Here is a 21,347-nt window from a genome sequence, read left to right on the forward strand (position 1 = left end):
CATCAGTGCTTTTGGTTGCCTGGGTGAGTTGACAGTGTGGGACAAAACGGTGATGTGATGTGTGACGAAATAACGATGCGTGTCGTGCATTTCTTGGTCTGTCGGCTTCGCTCTCTGCTCAAATCACCACCCACCGTACCTACTCGGAGAGCAAACAAACACGTTTTGCTGGACGAGGTGCTTGTGGTTCTAGAAATTCAGGAATGATTTTATGTTTATAATTTTCATATTTTTGTGAAATCTCACAGCGTGAATTGCAGCACCTCACTAGAATGTAGATTAAATGTGCTTTCCAATGAATATACTCTTGATTGGTCCAAACAAAGTAAAAGCACTGATAATCCGGGTACAACATGACGGTGGACCACAAAAACAGATGAAATTTCAATTTGTAAAAAAATCGCGCAAAGTAGTGAACTTTGAAAAATTCCAGTAAATTCAATTTTTGTTGCATTAAAAATCTAAAGACAGCAAAATGTTGGAATTTTAATACATTTTGTAGTCATATTTTTTCTAAAACTCTACCATCGCTCAAACAGTATTTACTAGCAATCGAATGAAAAGTAGGTTTTTTAGACCACTTTTTTTGAACTTTTTGTGACCATTTCATTAAAAAAAATTTAAAAAAATATTTCTTGTCTTCATGATGTAGGCATTAACTTCAGCTTTCATATGCATAAGGCAAATATTTTTTTGGACGTGTAACATATGAACTACAACAGTTTTCGTGAGGCATGTTTTTTCAGATTTTTTTTCTTTCATGCTGAATAACGAGAAAACTTGTAACTTTAGCTGTATATAATGTTCTAAACATATTTCACTGACATTACAAGGTTTCTATTGATATAAGTTTTACATGAAGTTCATAATAATTCAAACGAATTAAATAGATTTTACTTTTGTGGTGTCAAAATGACACCAAAAGTCGGAAAAGGGAGTTTTTTTGTCCAGGCTTCCAGGGTTCGTCCATAAAAAAGTAAAGATGCAATATTGAAGAACTTTTGAATTCATTTAGAGTCCCCGAAGGAATGTTTGTATTTTGAAGCTTCTGAAAAAAGTTACAAGCCTTCAAACTTGCAATGGTGTCAAAATGACACCCTAATGCGGATGAGGGTTATTGTTACATAGGAGGGGGAGGGGGTCTAAATTCTAGATTTTTTGCGTTACGTAATTTGTGTACGACGCCTAAGATGCTTATCTACAAACAGGTGTTCCGACCAGCGATAATGTATGCAGTTCCGATTTGGTCTAGCTGCTGCGCGACGAGGAAGAAAGCCATCCAGAGGATTCAGAATAAGGTTCTGAAAATGATTTTGCGACTTCCACCTTGGCACAGCACCGAAGATCTTCATCGGATTGCGGGCATTGAATCGATCGAAGAGATGGCCAACAAAATCATCTCCAACTTCAGAGGCAAATCGATGCAGTCTTCCATCGCAGAGATCCGTTCTCTTTATAATCAGTTTAATTTTAGGATAGTTTTTAGTTTTAAGTTTAAAATATTTTTGACATTACAGGATGTTCTCCTACATTGAATACTTGATTGTGCTCAGCGAATTTAAGTCTTATCACTAAATAATTTTTTATTTTCTAGTAAACTATACTGCCGTTCTAAGCAAGAATGTCCCATGTGACTTTTGGGTCATTTTCACTTTTTTGCTAGAAACGGTCTCTTTTAGTGTTAACTTTCGAATAAAAACACAAACAAGTATACTTTGTTCTGAACTTATACGAAATTTTCATCAAGGTGGTTGTCTCTATGTTGATAGTTCTACGCAAGAATGTCACACTAGAGAAAATTCTATGAAAAATGCAACTTTATCAAAAAATTGTCTTAAGATGAGTTCAAACTGTTGAATTTAACGTTATTCACTGAAAAGAACACTAAAATAGAGGATAGAGGAGGAGCGAGAAGCCTTGAGTGTTTTATTCAGAGAAATTTTCACTAAACACTTTTCGGTAGGCACTACTTACAGGACCCAAACTCAACTATACATTTTTATTAACAAAGAGGAACGTATTTCTCAAATTACGGTTCGGGTTTAGCATGAGTTTTTGGGATAAAAATAAACTACGCAAGCTTTTAAAATGGTAGAAAAATTGTAGCCGTGTGACAGTAGACTGAGTCGATTTTGGGTCATTTTGGAGTTTCTCGAACCCTGGACGTCTTGGTCCAAAGCTCAACCATGATTTTTTGCAAAATTTTTAAGTAACGTTTACATGAGTAAATTTGAACTTTTAGGTTTGTATGGGAAAATTGAATGCTTTGTACTGAAAAATCAACATCATTTTTTTTTTCGTCTGTGGAATCGAGCCAGCTGATGGGTTTAAAGCCAATTTATAAAATTTCTAAAGGAAATTTTCCGCTGAACTACTTTGTTTAAGACCGTAACTTCGTATCTTATTAAATAAAAAAGTTATTAGTTTTTTAACAGGGCTATATCTTTTCGCACTGATAAACAATAAATTCAATTGACATCCCTGCAGGGTGCCTAGCGAAGTATTGCGTGACAACTTTCCATGCGACACTTCGCGAGGCTCAAGCAGTGATGTCAATGGAATTTACTATTAATCAATGCGAAAAGTCATACCCCTGTTAAACAGCTAATAGCTTTTTCTCCTAATAGAATACGAAGTTACGGTCTTCGACAACGTTGTTCGCCGGAAAATTTCCATTAAAAATTGACACAGAAACCATGAGCTGGCTCGGTTTCACAGACGAAACAAAAATGATGTTGATTTTTCAGTACAAAATATTCAATTTTCCCATACAAACCTAAAAGTCCAAATTTACTCATGTAAACGTTACTTAAAAATTTTGCAAAAAATCATGGATGAGTTTTGGACTAAGACGAAGCTTTTTAGACCCCAGGGTTTAAGAAATTCCAAAATGACCCCAAATCGACTCAGTCTAGTGTGACAGTTTTTCGTAGAATGCATGCATGCATGCGTGCTGATTCTACGCATAAGTGTCACACGGAGCATTTTTGGCTGTAATTTGCTGTTTTTTTTGTAGAGAATGTAATTTTTTTGGCAGAAAACATTGTAAAATGATTAACTTGAACTGTTCACTACGAAAAAACTGTCGTTGAATTTTTAGTTTGAGAGAAAAATTGGCATTATAGCTGATATTTCAATCACGTTTTTCTCGTTTGCAATTTTTTTCCACATGGGACAATCTTGCTTAGAACGGCAGTATAGGGCACTGAACAGTTCTTTAATAAGCTGAACACCTAATTTAATGTATTAATGCAATATAAATGTAACGATGAATTGATACAAAGAAAGACATATTAAACAAAAATTGAAACTTTTTGTCAATGAAAAAGATAAAAGGTAAACAAATAATATAAGCAGTGAGATATGCAATGCGATTTAGGAATTGTGAAAATACAAATGACCGTGATATTCCACTACCAACCTTAAAATAAACAATTCACTTAAAAAGCATTTTATTTGTTAAAATCGTCTACTTGTTTGCGGCATTATGTGTACTTTCTATTTTTTTTCTCATTATAATTATTAATCTATTGTTAAGTTTACCATTTCATTGTTTTTGTTGTTCTCTACTCGTTTTTGTTATTTAATAGGTATTATTTGCAGAAAAAATACATACGCTTCTTGTTAAATATTTTGTTTTGTGCGCAACCGGACAAAAATAATGCTAGTAAAAATATGCTCTTGTTCTCCGTTTGGGCAAAAGTTAAAAAAAAAAACAATACTCGTTTCATACACGCCTGGTTTCAACTGTAATTACTATGTTTTATTTTATTTTTTGTTTCGAAAATACAGAAGTTAAAACGAATGGACTGCTCTAAATCAACAACAGCCTGAATAGAAGGAGAAAAAAAAATGGTTTCTCAAATGGAGAATGCTATTTCTTAACGGTCGTCGTCATCGTCGGTTTTAATGAGTTTATTTGCTTTTTAATCTATAGTACTGATTACTATAAGCAATATGGAGGGAAACATTTGCCGTTCAAAAAAGTACTTTACAGTTTGGTTTAAGTTCGTACATATAAATGTTGTTTTGGATGACGCTACTAGAGTAAGTATTAAGAAGATTGAGTTTCAAATTTGGCTCGTTAATGTATGCTCTTTTCAGAAGCGCGGTTTTGGAATTTGGAATAGATATATTGTAGACTTAAAGTTAATAGGGATAGGTATTTATTAATGTTGTTGAAACTTTACGAAAAAACTTTTAATTTATTTAGTTTTAAGAGAAAATGGCACTTGGATTGAAATACATTGGCTTAAATGTTCAGTTAAAAAAGTTTGTTTTCTTTGTTTTTTTTGTCGAAAAAGGCAAACGGTGCTTGTAGTAATTTAGTGAACGTTTGTTTCATTTTAAAAGGTTTATGCTCTGAAAAACATTTTCTCTTATAGAACAGGCACATAAGTGGTGATGAACATTTGGCATTTCAAATAGATCATTGTGCTGAAACTTTGCATTGTAAACATTTTTGTGTGGGTGAGTAAGACTTCAAACAGTTTCTCAGTACATATTTAATTTCTGGCACTTTGTGATTAATTCGTTTTTTTTTTCAAAATAAATCTGTCGTACATTTTTTGTTTTCTTCCAAAAATTTATAATAAAAACTCAACTTTAGAGGCACTGCTATTTTATTTTTTCCACATTCGTGTGTGGTGAACGCTTTCGTTTTAAGGTTTTCTTTTTTTTTTGTCTACGGGAATTCTTACTTTCTAAGGACACGTTATTAACAATATATTATTTTAACGCACAATGGAAGCTATCGATTTTCGTTTTTTTTCGCAACGTGTTAATGCACAACAATGGATAAATCCAAGATGTGGGAAAACAGGCACAATCGGATTTTGTTTCTAACTTTAGCATGGCCCTGCCGCCTTTTTTTAAATTGGTATTATCAACGCCGAACGTTTCGTCTGTACACTCTTATAAAAAACAACAACATATCCTTCTCTACAAAACTTACAACTTCTTACCTGTTTTCGAACTAGATTGCCCTCGAGCGACCAGCGCGTCATCTCTCGGCAGAAACGGTTTACTTCCAGTCGCTGGTGCTGCTGCTCGATTTCATCGTAGAGGACGACGACGTGGTCATGTGGATCTTTTTGGTTATGATCTGGCTCGATTGGGTGCCCTGCTGGTGGATTCGCTGTTCACTGGATTTGCTACTGTCGAGTAGATTAATCGTACCATTGTTAATACTACTGTTGTTGGGTCCGGCCGACGAGGCCAGCACATGTGGATGAGTGCTACTATTGGTGGTGGTGGCGCTAGTGGCGTTTAGTGGGCTGGTGCGATATTGCTGTATTTGCCCTTGGGGGCTGTTAAAGTTACTACTACTGCTGCTGCTAAATTGCTGCTGATGGTGGTAGCTCTGCTGTTGCAAAAGTTGCTGCTGGATTTGCTGCTGGTCCTGCTGATGCTGGTTTTCTAGGTTAAGTTTAGCAAACTGTTGCTCGACATTGACAAGGTTGTTAGGAGGGGCTGGATTAGTAGTGGTGTTGCCGGCAGTTGTCGGGTAGACACGGGTCTCATATCTATTGGTAGCATCGACGGGGTCGGAATAGGGTCATGTCAAGGTTTTGGTGAAACGAGAAAGAAAACATAAACGTCAGGGCTATTATGAACATTTGGGCTAAGAGATTTCCACACATTATCGAACAAACAACGTTCAACACTTCAGGAAACACAGTTTGGTTTATGAAAACTTTGGAATGGGATCAACATTTGGCACACGATCTGGTTTCGGAAAATAACATTTAATCTCTGTTTGTGTCGTTGTGTTATTTGGAAAACTTAAGTGAGTGTTGATCTGCTTAAATGAATTGAATTTTAAGTCTAAGTCTGGCAAACTGGATAAAGGGAGCCGAACTGGGTCTGGCTAATTGAAATTCAAAATTCAACTATTTTTTTTGATTAAAGTATGTCACGGGATTTTCTGTTGAAAATTCAATCACAGTAACAATTGATTTCATGTTGTGCAGATAACATGTCAGACAAGTTCAGTAAGCATTCTGTTTAGAATTTCCAGCAGTTAAGAGTGGATGAGGAATTCTCTGATTTCCAAAAGAGGTTCTCTTGAAAAATTTTGGAGCTACCCGCAGACTTTCGTTGGTCGGAAAGTGCTAGAATTTTATTAATATAAGCTTTTATTTATTTCAACAGCTGATGATCAACAGTAGAGTAACGGACTTATATTGGACCAGGGGACCTATTATGGACCACCTTGATTAGCTCTCTTATGGACCAAGCAATAATGAAAAAATTAGTGCATTACATTGAGTGCCCGGGCTTCAACAATATTTGCTAAAAATTTCATGATTATTTGTTTTATAACAGAGTTACACAAGGTGGTCCAAAATTGGTCTTCTGGTCCAAAATAAGTCTGTTACCCTATATCGACATTTCACGGAGTTGCTGAATGTTAAGGAATCGGAAAGCTTAACCGTTTTTCAACCGTATTGCACATTTGCGTCCCCGAATAGCTGAACTGCAGGCCACCAAGTTGTGACTATTGCGTATTGCAGTCGTTGCGTAGAATCCACAAGGTATTTAAACAGTTGTGTATATACAATGTGTTCAATACTTATTTACTTTGTTTTACAGAAGCCTCCAAGATCCAAGGAAAAAACCGTAATTTTAGAAAGAAAACTTAATAACGTTATCGCAAAAAAAAGGATCAGATCAATTCCGATTGATGAGAAGAAACTTAAAAAGAATGAGAAAATAATCGGATTCACGCATCGACGAAGGATTGAGCCTAAGACTTTCTTCCGGATCGACGAGGTATGTAATCCAGAGAAAAAAAAGGTGGAAATCGATAATTTTACAATCTTTTTCCGCACAAAGTATGCAATATAGGAGAATCCGGTAGGAATTGTAGGATCATATTCGAAAAAATGGCCATTCAATCCGGATTGAACTTAGGCAACAACCTAAAAAAGTTTATGGAGAGAACACGCTTCCGGAGCTTGATTTTAATTTTGGCTGGGATCTGAACAAGATGGTGTAAGATTATACTTGGTTTATTTTGTCTTCAATAAACCAAATCGGATAAATAACATGTCATCAAACAGAATAATTTTCATCGAATGATGAAAACTACGAAGGATTTTGCTCCGTGTAGACAAATAATGTGAACCGACATGAAGACAAATAAAACCGTACTGCATTTAGAAAACCTGAACACCCCTCGTTTTGAAGGTGTGTGTGTATAGAATGTTGCTCCTATTTTGATTGTGAAATTCACTCTTCAGTTGTCAAAGTGCCGTCCAAGGAACAAGAGCAGCGTATGAAAATTTTGCTCGCGCATCGCGAAAATCCGATCTACTCGCACGAAAGCTGGCAAAATCGCTGAAAGTTGCCAAATCAACCGTTACAAATGTAATGAAAGTGTTTGGGGAACGTTTGTTGACAGCCAGGAAGTCTGGATCGGGGGGAAATCGAAAACTGGAAGCCGCTGAGACGACAAAGAGAGTTATCAGTAGTTTCAAGCGAAACCCTAACCTCTCTCTCCGAGATGCCGCAAATAAGCTGGGTGTATCGTCTACAACCGTGCATCGAGCCAAAATACGAGCCGGACTATTGACTTACAAGAAGGTAGTGACTCCAAATCGCGATGATAAACAAAAAACGACGGCCAAAGCGCGATCCCGGAGGCTGTACACGACGATGCTGACGAAGTTTGACTGCATGGTAATGGACGACGAAACCTACGTCAAAGCCGACTGCAAGCAGCTTCCGGGACAGGAGTTTTATACGGCAATAGGAAGGGGAAAGGTAGCAGATATTTTCAAGCACATGAAACTGTCAAAGTTCGCTAAAAAATATCTGGTTTGGCAAGCCATCTGTACCTGTGGCTTGAAAAGCAGCATTTTCATAGCTTCCGGGACTGTCAACCAAGAAATTTACGTGAAAGAGTGTTTGAATAAACGTCTGCTGCCTTCCCTGAAGAAACACGGTTGTTCCGTACTGTTTTGGCCGGATTTGGCATCTTGCCATTACGGTTAAAAGGCCATGGAGTGGTACGCCGCCAACAACGTGCAGGTGGTTCCCAAGGACAAGAACCCTCCCAACACGCCAGAGCTCCGCCCAATTGAGAAATACTGGGCTATTGTCAAGCGGAACCTAAAGAAGACAAAAAAAACTGCTAAGGGTGAGCAGCAGTTCAAGGCAAACTGGCTTTCTGCGGCGAAGAAGGTGGACATGGTGGCTGTACAAAATCTGATGGCAGGGGTTAAGCGTAAGGCCCGGCAATTCGGATTTGGAAAAGCGGAAGCCTAACTGAACATTTTTCTTTAATTTTATACTTATTAAACTTGAAAAAGAAATTTAATTTGATTTTTTAAATAACGATTTCACCGATTTACACGCGTTTTCCCTTGACCAAATTTTGACCGTATCACCCTTTATTGTCATCCGCAAGAAAGCTGCACTTTGAGGAAAAAACATCACGAAAAAAAATCAAGAAACCTGCTCAGCTCTGTGAGTTTCCGTTGATTTGTCCATTCGAAAAAAAAAAAAAACCTGGTGAAAGCGGTGTTGTCGTCGTCGACGCGCATTCCCTGTCCAGCCGTTGGAATAAGATGCGCAATATGAGACCTGGCGACTGGAATCCGCAGAGGTGAATGGAAAGCTCAAATTTACACTCGAGGAAATTTTTCTCGCTTACTCCTCCATTCCCACGTTCAAAAGTTGGAGAGTCCTGGAAGAAAACCAACAAAAGCACCCGAAGTAGTGTCCGGCCACTAAACCGACTAATAAAAGGAGAAAAGTCCCCGAGAACCCTTTCGCGGAAGGGTAAGAAAACGGAAAAAGCGAAATATGTTGTACTCATTCTCTCTTTTCCCTCTTATTTTTCTTCCTTTTTCTTCCAGTGGTTGGTCATCTTCGTCCAAGCGGACAACAGTACGCGATTCAGAGGAACCGGTAAGTCGCCATTGGCCGGGGAAAATCGATCCGGAAGTGTGCCGGGCCAACAAACCGTGGTGTGTAGTGTCCGGAAATGGAGTGGCGCAAAAGCTGTACGCTTAAAGGGGACCGACCAGAGCAGGCTACATTTTGGCGCCCAACGTAGGGCCATACGACATAATGGTTAGCCCACGAACGGTTAATGTTCAAGCATATGAACGACTTTACCTGGATATATTTTCGTGAAATCACGCACTGGTTAACTAAGCGCTAATCTAACCAGCTATATTGGCACTAGCTGGGGAAAATAATCGAAATTAGCTTCAGAATTGAAATGTTCGCCACTTATATTACCGTTCAAAATTTCAGAAAACTCTACTGGATTCGAAACGCGATCAAGCTACTTCCACTCACGATAACTGCCGAGATCAAAGTGAACTGCAGCGTGTATCCTCAGTTCAGGGCCAGTTCAGGGTACCTCAGCGGAAGTACGTCATTTCCCGAGCATTCTTTAGAAGTCTTCGGGAAATTTACGAATCTAACGAGCTGCGCGTTTTACATACTTTTTTTGGTCCTATCTGTCTCTTTCCAAAACTTTTCGAACAATCGTCGAAATCGACTTCAAAGAGAGCCATCCTGAGCCACTAATCGACCAATCAGTTGATCGGATTGAAAAAGGGATCGAAAAGAGTGTACATTAAGGCGGATCCAATAAAGTTTGGTCGATTTAGAGAATTGGATCTTATGTTCTAAAATTTTCAAACGAGCGACTGCTACAGAAAGTCCTTTCCTTGCGGTTCACCGGTCACTTTAGGAGCGATATCATCGTTTGTTCCCTTTCCGAAAAATCCCTTGGACCAAATTCGTTTGGCTGATTTAAGGTTGTTTGCATATGAAACGCTTAGGAAAGGTCTGCTAAAGGCATGTTTTTGTTAAGTATTCGAATGGGTAGAAGCATGCCCTTCCTCTTCTAAACACGTTCCAGTATAATTTGCACAACTGCTTTTTCCGGTAATATGTGCGAGGTTTAAAGCCACAAAAATATTATACCATCACAAAAAAATCACTTGAAAATTATTTTTTTTTAAACCTTGATTCGGATAAGAAAGTTAAAAAAATGTGACATAACTGTGGTAAATGTTACTAACAAACTCCTCAAAAGCTTTTGTCTCACAATTTTTCTAATGTCAAAAAATGTAGCGTTTACTTATTTAGCTGGTACGATTTAGTAAAAGCAAAGCTACGATATACGTTTCGGTAGTTCGTAATGGAAAGATTTTGTCATTATTTTGTTTAAATATAACCAGCTTAAATGTGGTAGGTTACAAATGATTCCGTTTGAAACTGTGAACGTGTTCTTTCTTAGTTGGTGACTTAGTGATGCAAACCATGCTCCAATTTGTTTAAAAAACATTTCAATTACCTCGTCGTAAATCCTTCATAGTTTTGCGGTCCGCCCGTTCCGTTGGTGGTGGTCGTTGTAATGGTCGAGGCAACCGTTCCGTAGTTGTTGCCGGCGGACAGTTGCTGTTGTTGTTGTTGGGTAGGTGAAGATCGGAAGGTGCTCAGCGGTTGTACCTTGTTCTGCAGGTCTTGGACTGCCGCATCGAATTGCGTTCGGTTGAATTTGTTGGCGCTGAGGTTGCTGTTTTCCACTCGGGTCGTTTCGTAGGTTCGATTGAGGATCGAAGGCGAGACTAACGGGGCCGAGGGTGATTTGATGGCATCCGATTGGTAGGGCTTCGGGATGGCATTTCCCGTGAGCAGCGGGGATCTTTGGAAAGAAGTCGGCGTAGTTGATTGCGGCTGGCGAGGGAAAGTTCCGGTTGTGGAGGCCGACGCAGGTGTGGCAGCCGTATTTGGTGAGTAGTTCGAAGGTTTTGGCAAGGTGTGTGGTTTTGGTGAGGTTGCTTGGTATCCGGCAAAAGACGGTGGCTGAATTCCTCCTTCGTCACTGCTATCGGTGGCGAATCCGGCGGCCAATTTCTGACGATACTTGGCGTGTCGAATAGCAATCAGCTTGTTTTTGGCCTCTTCCAATTGCCGTTCTCGCATAAGGATTTCAGACCTGGCATTGATTTCCTGAGCCATTCCGTCGACCATGTTACGGTTCAACTTAAGTGTGTGTTCTTCTTCGCCCTCGATAGCCTGTTGAGCGGCCTGAACCAGCTTATCGGTAGATTTGATAACTGCATTACCCGCAGCTTGCAACCTTCGGCCTGTTTCCGAGTTGGGATCAGATTTGACCTTGCAGGCAATCAGAAGCTGAGCCGTAGAACTGGCGACTTGTTTGGCGGTCGAAATCAACATTTCTTCGGTGCCAGTTCCTTGAACCAGATGCTGAGCTGCTTCCACTAAACTGTGCGTTGCAGCAGCCACCAATCGGGCAGCCGATATTAATCCCTCAGACCACTGGCCATCGTCAGAAGATGTCAACGGACGACGTGCTACCTTTCCTTGGTCCACCAACTCTCGTTGAGCTGCATTTGCGGCACGAACCAGCACTGACGAAGCGGTCATGATGCTCTTGGCCGCTTCCAGGATCATTTCATCAAAGTTGAGGTTCTCATCGGCTTCCTGTAAATAATAAATTTTTTTAGCTTAAATTGTTCTTTTTTTTCATAAACAAGAGTAGGAGAGTTAGCTTTACTACGATGAAGGATTAATAACACGTTTTGATTTCAAATTCACTGTGAACTAGTCTAACACCACTAAAAATGCACTTTTAAATTGAAGACCATTGATGAACACGATAATAATATGTTTGATTCCTGGTCGATAATCATAAATTGTAACAACCAAGAATATCAAACATATCTGACCGGGATCATCCCACCACCAGGACAGACAGATGAACCTTGTAACCATTTGTTTCTAACACACTACGCCATAATTCAAAAAAGATCAAAACTCACCTTGACTTCAGCCTGTCGTCTCGGTCGCAAACTGGCCAGCTTCTTGGCGGCAGCTTCAATCGAAGCGGCCGCACCCAGCAGTTCATTTTCGGCTATAACCGTGGGATCTTCGGGGTCGACCCAATCCGAACCCTTCAACAGCTGTGCCATTCCAACCAAATCCGTCACACATTTGGCCACCCTCCGCGAAAGCTGCATCCTTTCGTCGGCAGTACAGTTACTAAGTATTCCCTCCAACAAATCCCGATAAGCAATAGCCACCGCTGATCCCGCATCCAGAGTTCGCTGCCTCAGCTCCTGAGTCTCGGCACAGGACCACGCCACCGAGCGGCAGACGGCCAACATGTCCGAGATGGTTTTCCGTCCGAGATTGGCCGCGGCCGCAATGTCCGCCTGTGTATTCGAGGCACCAGCCGCCACCGCCTTGGCCGTTGCCGCCGTTACGTGCTTCGTCACCATGATCAGATCTTCCGGCCGGGATAGTTGTTGCAGGCTGGCCCGGTGCATGTCCGGTGCGAATTGCATCCCGCGGATCTCCTGCGAGATGGCGTCCACCGTAGCTTCCATTGCCCGTGTTCCCCGCGTATGTTCGTCTTCGACGGCCTTAACAGTTTTCAGCAATGAGGTGACGTTCATCACCATGACCTGTGCGAGTGCCGAGGGGGTGGTTTTTGGTGGAAGAAAATAAGATTATAGAGATTAACGGGGGATATATAAATTCTTGATGCTTGAATAAAAGGGGATAGAGAGGGTTCTGAGTCGATTGGAAGAGAAGAGTAAAAGATTGGTTCAAATTAGGCTGTAGCTTATAGGGTCAGTTGATGATTGTATAATTCGGAGATCATGTATGTAGTTAGGTTTTTCAAACCGATGATCGATGGGTTTAGCTAGGGCTAAAGTAATTTGAGGCAAAAAAATTGTAATCCTGTTAGGTGTCGTTTGACCAATGAATTTGTTGGAATTTATTGACCTTCAGATTGACTAGTTCAATGGAATTGATCGATACTAGTTGAAATGCAGACAATATTGGATGGATAGGGTCATAGTTTTCATAGTCAAAATTTTATTGGAAGTAGCATTATAGAAAACATAATATGATTGTTAGGGTAATCGTTCCTAATCTATGGTCGCATTTTGTTCTAATATTTTGAGGCCTCGTACGGCATACTATTCGGCTGGATACTGGTTGGTCTCATAAACTTATAAGGCTGAAAAAGGCTATTCAGCTTTTACATGAACCTTATGAACAAAAAGTACATTCCAGGAATATTAGTACGTTTTTCTAACTTCGAACTTTACCAGAGTTTTGACGAAGTCTAGTCGTGCAGTTATGACTTACACGGATTTTATGCGAATTCTGGAATCACCCCCACTGAACAATGTTCGATTTGTAGATATTTGGGTTCAAAATCTTGTATTTCAATTTCCAATCAGCCAGCCGCGGAAAAATGCTAATGGAAGCATATTCTACTAAGTGAGCGCTGCCAAACTAATCGATCGGGCGAACCGGTTCCCATAATTGATCTTCATCGCCAATTGATTGAGAGACCCAATCAAAAAACGAAGCCCGCCGAATATTTTATATCAAAGAAGCAAAACAAAAACATGACGTTGTAAAGGTATTCTGCCAGTTAATCAGCTCAAGTTTGGTTTGGAATGCGACTGTGTCACAAAATGACGACGACGATGAAGACGACGTCAAAAGTTCGGAATAAAGTTTGCTGTAAAGTGGACGATTTTCTCAGATTTTTTAGCTGCCCATAGCCCAACTCGATTGAAGGAAACTTGTAACTGATTTTCCTTTGTTCAATATCACGGTACGAATTATTTTTCGCACAGCGATAATTATATTTTACGCCGGTCAGTTTCACTACCGAATAAAAGCTAGCCAGACCTGGGACAATTGATCCAGTCTAAAGGTTAAGAAAGCAAGATTTAATGCAGTGCAGTGCAGTGAGAGGAATGTAAGAGGTTTTTTCAGGCTCAATTCGAAAAGTCAAATTTTCCTAACTGGTTCGTCTAGCTGAGTTACAAATTTTAGGCCTGACTTCATTTCTACAAGGTGGAGAAGCTATCCACCGGCAAAATAAACAAAAAACGGTGGTCAAATCGTGTTCAAAATATTTGGACTGCTTGTATATTTTGATTTTTTTTGTAATGGACAGAAAAACTAACTCTTTAGAGGTCGCCTGGCAGGTTGCCAACCAGAAACTTTTCGTTAAAAAGTTTCGCCTGTATTTTCCGGAGATAAACAAGGAGAAAAAAATGAAGAATTAAATGTCTAGTACTTGAAGAGGCTAACAATCAGTGGAAACTGCAAACAACTTAGTCTTCCATAACGATTAACACGATGACTGGCTAAAAATGCAAAGAAGACTGCCTTCAAATGTGACTGTTCTCTCCGCAAAGCACTTCAATAGGTCTCACAAATTTTATACTCTGTTTAAGTTGGATCTGGAATCGTGACATTACGCAAAAACTATGGTGTCATCAACTGGCAACCATTGCCTGAACTGGTCGTTAAATCCTCAACTGGCGATTATCGCGTCAACTGGACTTGGAGTCCTCAACTGCCAATCATTGTCTATAATGGACTTAAATTCCTCAACTGGCGATCTTCGCCTTCACTGTACTTAAGTTCTCAACTGCAGATCATCGTCTTGACTGGACTTAAAGTCCTCAACTGACGATCATCGCCTCAACTGGACTTGGAATCCTCAATTGGCCATCATTGCCTGAACTGGACTTAAAGTCCTCAACTGGAGATCATCGCCTTGACTGGACTTAAAGTCCTCAACTGGCATTTATCGCCTAAACTTGACTTAGGGTCCTCAACTGGCGATCATTGCCTTGACTGGACTTAAAGTCATCAACTGGCGATCATCGCCTAAACTTGACCTAGAGTTCTCAACTGGCGATCATCGCCTTGACTGGACTTAAAGTCCTCAACTGGAGATCATCGACTTGACTGGACTTAAAGTCCTCAACTGACGATCATCGCCTTGAATGGACTTAAAGTCCTCAACTGACGATCATCGCCTCAACTGGCAATCATTGTCTCAACTGGACTTAAAGTCCTCAACTGGCGATCATCGCCTTGACTGGACTTAAAGCCCTCAATTGGCGATCTTCGCCTTGACTGGACTTAAAGTCCTCAACTGGCGATCATCGCCTCAACTGACAATCATTACCTCAACTGGACTTAGAGTTCTCAACTGGCGATCATCGCCTTGACTGGACTTAAAGTACTCAAGTGGAGATCATCGCCTTGACTGGACTTAAAGTCCTCAACTGGCGATCATCGCCTCAACTGACAATCATTACCTCAACTGGACTTAGAGTTCTCAACTGGCGATCATCGCCTTGACTGGACTTAAAGCCCTCAATTGGCGATCTTCGCCTTGATTGGACTTAAAGTCCTCAACTGGCGATCATCGCCTCAACTGACAATCATTACCTCAACTGGACTTAGAGTTCTCAACTGGCGATCATCGCCTTGACTGGACTTAAAGTCCGCAACTGACGATCATCGCCTCAACTGACAATCATTATTTATATCAACTGGACTTAAAGTTCTCAACTGGCATTTATCGCCTAAACTGGATTTAGGGTCCTCAACTGGCGATCATCGCATCAACTGGACTTGGAGTCCTCAATTGGCAATCATTGACTGAACTGGACTTAGGGTCCTCAACTGGCGATCATCGCCTCAACTGGACTTAAAGTCCTCAACTGGCATTTATCGCCTAAACTGGACTTAGGGTCCTCAACTTAGGGTCCAAATCATCGCCTTGACTGGACTTAAAGTCCTCAACTGGCGATCATCGCCTTAACTGGACTTAGGGTCCTAAACTGGCGATCATCGCCTTGACTGGACTTAAAGTCCTCAACTGGCATTTATCGCCTAAACTGGATTTAGGGTCCTCAACTCGCGATCATCGCCTTGACTGGACTAGCATTCAAAAATACCTATCACAGGACAACTCATTCTAGCCATTGGAAGAAAAATCCGGATTTCAGTTCACCTAATAAATACTAAAACAGAACTAAGGGCTTCATGCCACAACACCCAAGTTGAAATTTTGTTCATCACTTTTTACAGAGGCAACGTGACAATCCATTGTTTTACTGTTACATATATTTTAGAAATGTCGAATTGACTCGGATAAAGGTGCGATAACACAAGGCAACAAAATTCAAATTTTTTCCGAGGTGCCAGCGTACATCTTTCGAGAATATGATGACTAGCGTCTTACAAACGCTAAAAACCACCAATCACAGAATGTGTACTATATATATGCCGTGATCGGGATTCGATCTCATGACCGTTGGCTTAGAACACTTGAAGGCTATCCTCTACGCCACGGACTGCGGCTTAAAGTTTTTGACTTATTTGGAGCAGCAATCCAAATATGCAATTATGTTTTTTTGTACAGGTCCGGTTTTCGAAATAACTTTTGGAAGTAGGTGAAAATTCATTTAAGAAATAATCAACTTTCCCGGAGACCGAAGATATTTTGACTTTTACGTTATAAATTTTCTTTTTCTTATTTTACCCCGTTGTGTTAAAACGGAATTCAAATGAAATTTCAAACAAAAATGAATTTTAGATATTTTTCAAGGTATAAGTTAAAACGCTTTACAGTCTTCAACAAAGAAGTAAAAAATAATCAATTAATGATTCACCTTAAAACTGTTTCAAATGCCTTAGCATAGCATAGCATAGCATAGCATTGGGTGACTACACAAATCTTACATTGGCTGATACACAAAGTACAACTTTATCATCAAAACAAACACAAGATGCCAAAACGAGTATCTGGATTCAATATTCGTTTCAAGTGTTGGTTTCAAAAATAAGTGTAGTACAATAATGCGCACCGCGACAAGTCAATGTAATCATAATGGGGATGGTCTGACTTTTCAGGTGTTGAGAACTCATACGACCCAGAGCGCTGCATTCAGATAGGAAACGGAAGGAATATTTATATGGGAAATCCTACTCGGCAAAGCTGTCTCCCGATTCCTCCTGATTGGAGTAAACTGGAACGGGTTTCAACCCAATATTTTTCAAAATATCTGTCACCTACAAGCAGCGCGCATCGCAGCAATCTTAAAAAGAACTGCATTTTTCGCCCAGTGCGGAATTTTTCCTTTTTTTCTCTTGTTGTGGCCTAATAATTGGGCTGCGCCACTGCATTGCTGTTTTTCCAAATTCTTCAGATGTCTTTTAAAACAATTTTTCCTGACTTCACCAGCAGTCGACCACTGAGCACATTTTTTATCGGAAAGTACGCTTGAAAATTAATCGATAAATTTGGTACTGCGTAAGCGCAAATCAGATCACACCGATAGCCATTTTTCTTTCCTTTTAAGCACTATTTTTTGAATCGCAATTAATATATCCCGGGAAGCTGCTTTCCAAACTTTACCCATCATTACACTTTACATCAACGTTATCATTTCTAATCTTTATGCACAATTTCACGATTTTTTGATAAATTTTCAAGGAGCACGAAAAAATTACGTCAGTTGTCCAAAATTCATGGCCAACTTCTCACCTTAAAACTGCTTTAAACGCCTTATCAATAAAACTGGATGCAATAGACAAAATCTGACAAATGGTTCGAGTTCAGGACGCCAAAATCTTCTGAAACCAGTCAAAAACATTATTGAGTTCAAGGTTGGAGTGACGAGCACTGTGTATCTATTGAGTTTTTAACGGATCTGTACAAAGTTCGGTTTACTGAAACATTACTTTTTGTAAAAGTCGAAAAATCTGGCAGAATCAGGTTTTTTTTCTCGAAATATTAGGAATAAAACGAGGCTTTTCAGGTTATCAGAATAGACCTTCAAAAATAAGTCACATTGGCATCTCTGGTTGGCAAGGTTGCCAACTACCAGCCAAGGTTGCCAAAAAAATATCTGTGTTTTGAAACAAAATTAAGACTTTCTGTGATTTTACTTTAAAATTCTGTGACGATTTTCTGTGTTGCATTTTCCATTAACTTCATTCAAAAGTCATGTCAAATTGCGCTTTTTTTACATTTTACTTAAGAAAAATCAATGAACATCACCAATATGTCCATATTTCCATCCAATTCAAAGATAATTATTAATATTGACATAAAAAATTAAATAAAAAAAAAGTCCAAAATTTTAAAATTCTGTGAAATTTGTGGATATTTTTAAAATTCTGTGTTCTGTGACACAGATTCAGTGATGAAATTTGCCACAAAATTCTGTGAAATTATAGATTTTTCTGTGATTTCGGCAACCTTGCTTCAACTGCATTGACAATAAGCAATCGCTAGCACAACTGACGCTTTCAGTATCTAATTATGGATTAGGTTAATTTAGAGTGGATCTAAAGGAATGAATCATCTTAAAGGATGAAAATCCCGAAAAAAAGAGTGGATTCAAATAAAGGTAAACTTGCTGTACATTTAAAGAATGTTGTGTCGATTTGAACTATTCAAATCTGCTTTGAGGTCCGAGAAAAGCTGCGTTTTCGTTCGAGTTTTATTAAGTCAAATATGAATTTCAATAGTTTGGTTTATGTTTGGATGTGTTCTGGATAATTTTAATTCTTATTTGTAAGAAAGCATGGGTTTTCCCATGATTGTATATTTAGGCAACTTTTATAAGTAAAACCAAAAAAAAAAAATGTAATATCTCTTCCAATCAACCCAATTTAACAAAAAGAAAACAAAAATAAACAATAACTAAAAACAGCAATAAACAGATATAACAGTAAAAACAATTAATCGATAATTTACCTACGGATCGTGACGATTCGAACTCTTTTTTTTTGCTTACTCTAGCCTGGTTGATATGAGCGCTACACTTTTCGAGACCTATTTCTTCCGATAATACGATCTACAAATTTTGAATCTAGGGGGGGGTGGCACACTCAAAAGACAACGAACGCCTCGGCCGATCTTGCAGAGGTTTTGATGGTAGATTTAACGTAAAATAAATAGATAGTAGGGAGCATAGCAAGGGGGTAGCTAGAGAACTAAACGCGCGGTGCTTTGTGTTGAAAATTTATTGCATTTAATAAGGTTTTTTTTTTTTTTTTTTTTTTTTGGGATTTTAAACCAATTGGTTTATTCATCCCCATTTAATAAGGTTTATAAGCAAGAAAGGTTAAATATCGGCTTTATTACTAGGGAATCGCTTACACTTAACATCGAACAAAAATAATACGCTTGATGAGGTGAATCTACCGATCATAGGAAAAAAATGCATATTGTAACCTGAAGCTTCTTCTTATACAAAGTGGATACATCATAAGTTAAAACATTTCAAAAATACTTCGTTTCCTGTACGATTATATGGCACTGTGGCTAAACTACATGGCTAACTCTACTGTTGTGCTTGCATACTTTCAGGGGGTGTGTTCTACATATCTACGAATGGGAATCCTTCAAAAAACTCCGTCGAAGAGCGTCGGTGCAGTGGCGAGAACCCGTAGGAATTCTTCCTCCTGGTCGGACAACCACCAAGCGGTGCCAGCTCTAAAGGCCAGTGCATCCTGTATGGCCGCCTAAATGTAAGTAGTTATGTGCAGGTAGGGTGTGTATCAATAAAAATGGAACGTTTTTTTTAAGGATCTAAAGGTTCGACTTTTACACATTTGGGAAAAGTAATGCAGATCACGAGATGCAGCAATGCGCAGGCTGTTCTACTTTCTAACGTAACGAAACGACGAGGATGTAGAGGTACTGCTCCGACTTTCGCTCCGATACTCGGATACCTGCGAAAGGCAAAGCTCCCGAATTCTCTGCAAATGACGAAGAAAGAGCGATGGAAATGTTACAAATATTGAACCACAGAGAGTAAAACGGCGCGGATTTAGGATTGATCCTTTGGAGCAGAAATTGAAGGAAGATCCGGCCACCAACTGTCTCCATTCGCACTAGCACTAACCTCAAACACCGGAAGCAGAACCGAACATCCCCTTCAAATTGGGTTAGGCTACGAAAGATGCGTATACGTTCGTATTAAGGTAGGACAACTGTTTTTTCTACGATTCGTGTTACATTACTACTGTTTTTATGTTCAAATATTTAGGAGAAAACCTTGATCGAGTAATATTTACGAGTACGAAAAACTGGTAGGATGCGGTTAGAACTAGAACAGTTTAGTTTTTTACGCTTTCCACGGTGAAAATGTCAAATAACAGACCAATCTGACGAATTATTCGTGGAAGAGTTGGGTATCAATCAATTGACTCGCCGATTTACAGCATGCACCGTTTTATCTTGTCCACCAGGCTCAGAAGCATTCACGGATACGAGAGAACTTTTATGTTCATGCGATCTGCTTAACTTATTTCCGTTTTCCTTTCAATCCAAAACATCTGAAGTCGTAGCTGTCATGCTGTTAGTCTCTACTCTACTGAATATTATATGCATAAACTTTTTTCTACTTTCTGATAAAAGTAAATTGGAATGCTCTTCTTCAGATTGCTTCCTTAAAATAATAGATCATAAACTTTCACGACGCGGTAAACTATCAATTAACAGTTTTCATTTTATTCTGCGAGATGCTGTTTTTTAAATTGTATTTTTGTATCGTTAAGAACCGTATGATTTCTTATATTTTCAAAAACTTTGAATTTTGAATATATAAAAGACTCATACGACGCCTAAATTGTGTATGAAATTTATAAAAAAAAATCAACGAAGTTACATTCAATCACATTCTTGAACCCGCCTCTTGAGATACAATGTGAATTGCTAAACCGTACTTAGTGCTTAAACTATTATTCGAGCTGTGAAGTTGCTGTGATTATTTCCAACAAAGTAAAAAAACACCTAAATATGGTGAAAGCCAAGCATTAAGAGTACAAGAATCGGAATGTTAATACAAAATTTGGCCCCTTGCAGTATTAATGAAATTAAAAACCTCCGATCGGATTCAATCAACGTTGACAAAGCAAAGTTATTCAGTTGTTGCGGTTAATCGAATTGATTTTTGTTTAAATTTCTTCATACACCCAGCATTTTATTGAAACAATGGAAAAAAACAACGAACTATTAGCACCAGTATTATTAATCACAACAATTGTCGAACTGTGAGCACTGCTTTCGGGTATAAAAAATAGATCAGCTGAGAAATTGGTAGTATTGGTCACAGAAGTAATGTTAGCAGATTCAAGAAAGGATTAAATTTAAGAAGATAATTTTTTGTGTTCCACAAAGAAAGTTGGAGTTGGGAGATGTGGGTTTTGTGGTAGGACAACACAGACAAAAGGACGTACGAGGTAGGGAGGAAAAAATAAATGAAAACTTAAAAGTACAACAAGAAAAACAACATACCTTAGCGCTATCTTTCAAATCATTCATAGCCGGGTCGTTAATGGGTTTACCAGATGCAAGCTTAGTAGCATTGATTAGCTCACCGAGTGCAGCAGCGACATCTTTCACCGCGTTCATCACCATCACTTGCGAGTCCGGCTGGTTGGAGCCGAGCGAGGCCGCCCCGTGTTTGACCGCTTCCGCCAGTTGCACTGTTGTTGCCATAAAA

At 39.2% G+C, this 21,347-nt stretch overlaps 1 protein-coding gene across 9 annotated transcripts in view; it reads right to left on the reverse strand.

Annotated features, from left to right (window-relative positions):
* Positions 1-3,435: 3,435 nt before the first annotated feature.
* The window catches only part of LOC129751764 (talin-2), a 198,843-nt gene continuing 180,931 nt past the window's right edge, over positions 3,436-21,347 (reverse strand). For 5 of the 9 annotated variants that reach the window (XM_055747459.1, XM_055747461.1, XM_055747462.1 and 2 more), the window contains 4 exons: positions 21,140-21,330; positions 11,814-12,458; positions 10,322-11,475; positions 3,436-5,525 (listed from right to left, as the gene is read on the reverse strand). In XM_055747459.1, the coding sequence (XP_055603434.1) occupies positions 5,024-5,525; positions 10,322-11,475; positions 11,814-12,458; positions 21,140-21,330 (2,492 nt within the window). In that variant the 3' untranslated portion in view covers positions 3,436-5,023. Of the gene's footprint in view, positions 5,526-10,321; positions 11,476-11,813; positions 12,459-18,958; positions 19,600-21,139; positions 21,331-21,347 lie in introns of those variants that run through there. The other 4 variants (XM_055747458.1, XM_055747457.1, XM_055747465.1 and 1 more) reach the window with 4 other exon arrangements.

The sequence above is a fragment of the Uranotaenia lowii genome, chromosome 3 (assembly GCF_029784155.1).
Source record: "Uranotaenia lowii strain MFRU-FL chromosome 3, ASM2978415v1, whole genome shotgun sequence".
In the NCBI taxonomy this organism is placed as follows: domain Eukaryota; kingdom Metazoa; phylum Arthropoda; class Insecta; order Diptera; family Culicidae; genus Uranotaenia; species Uranotaenia lowii.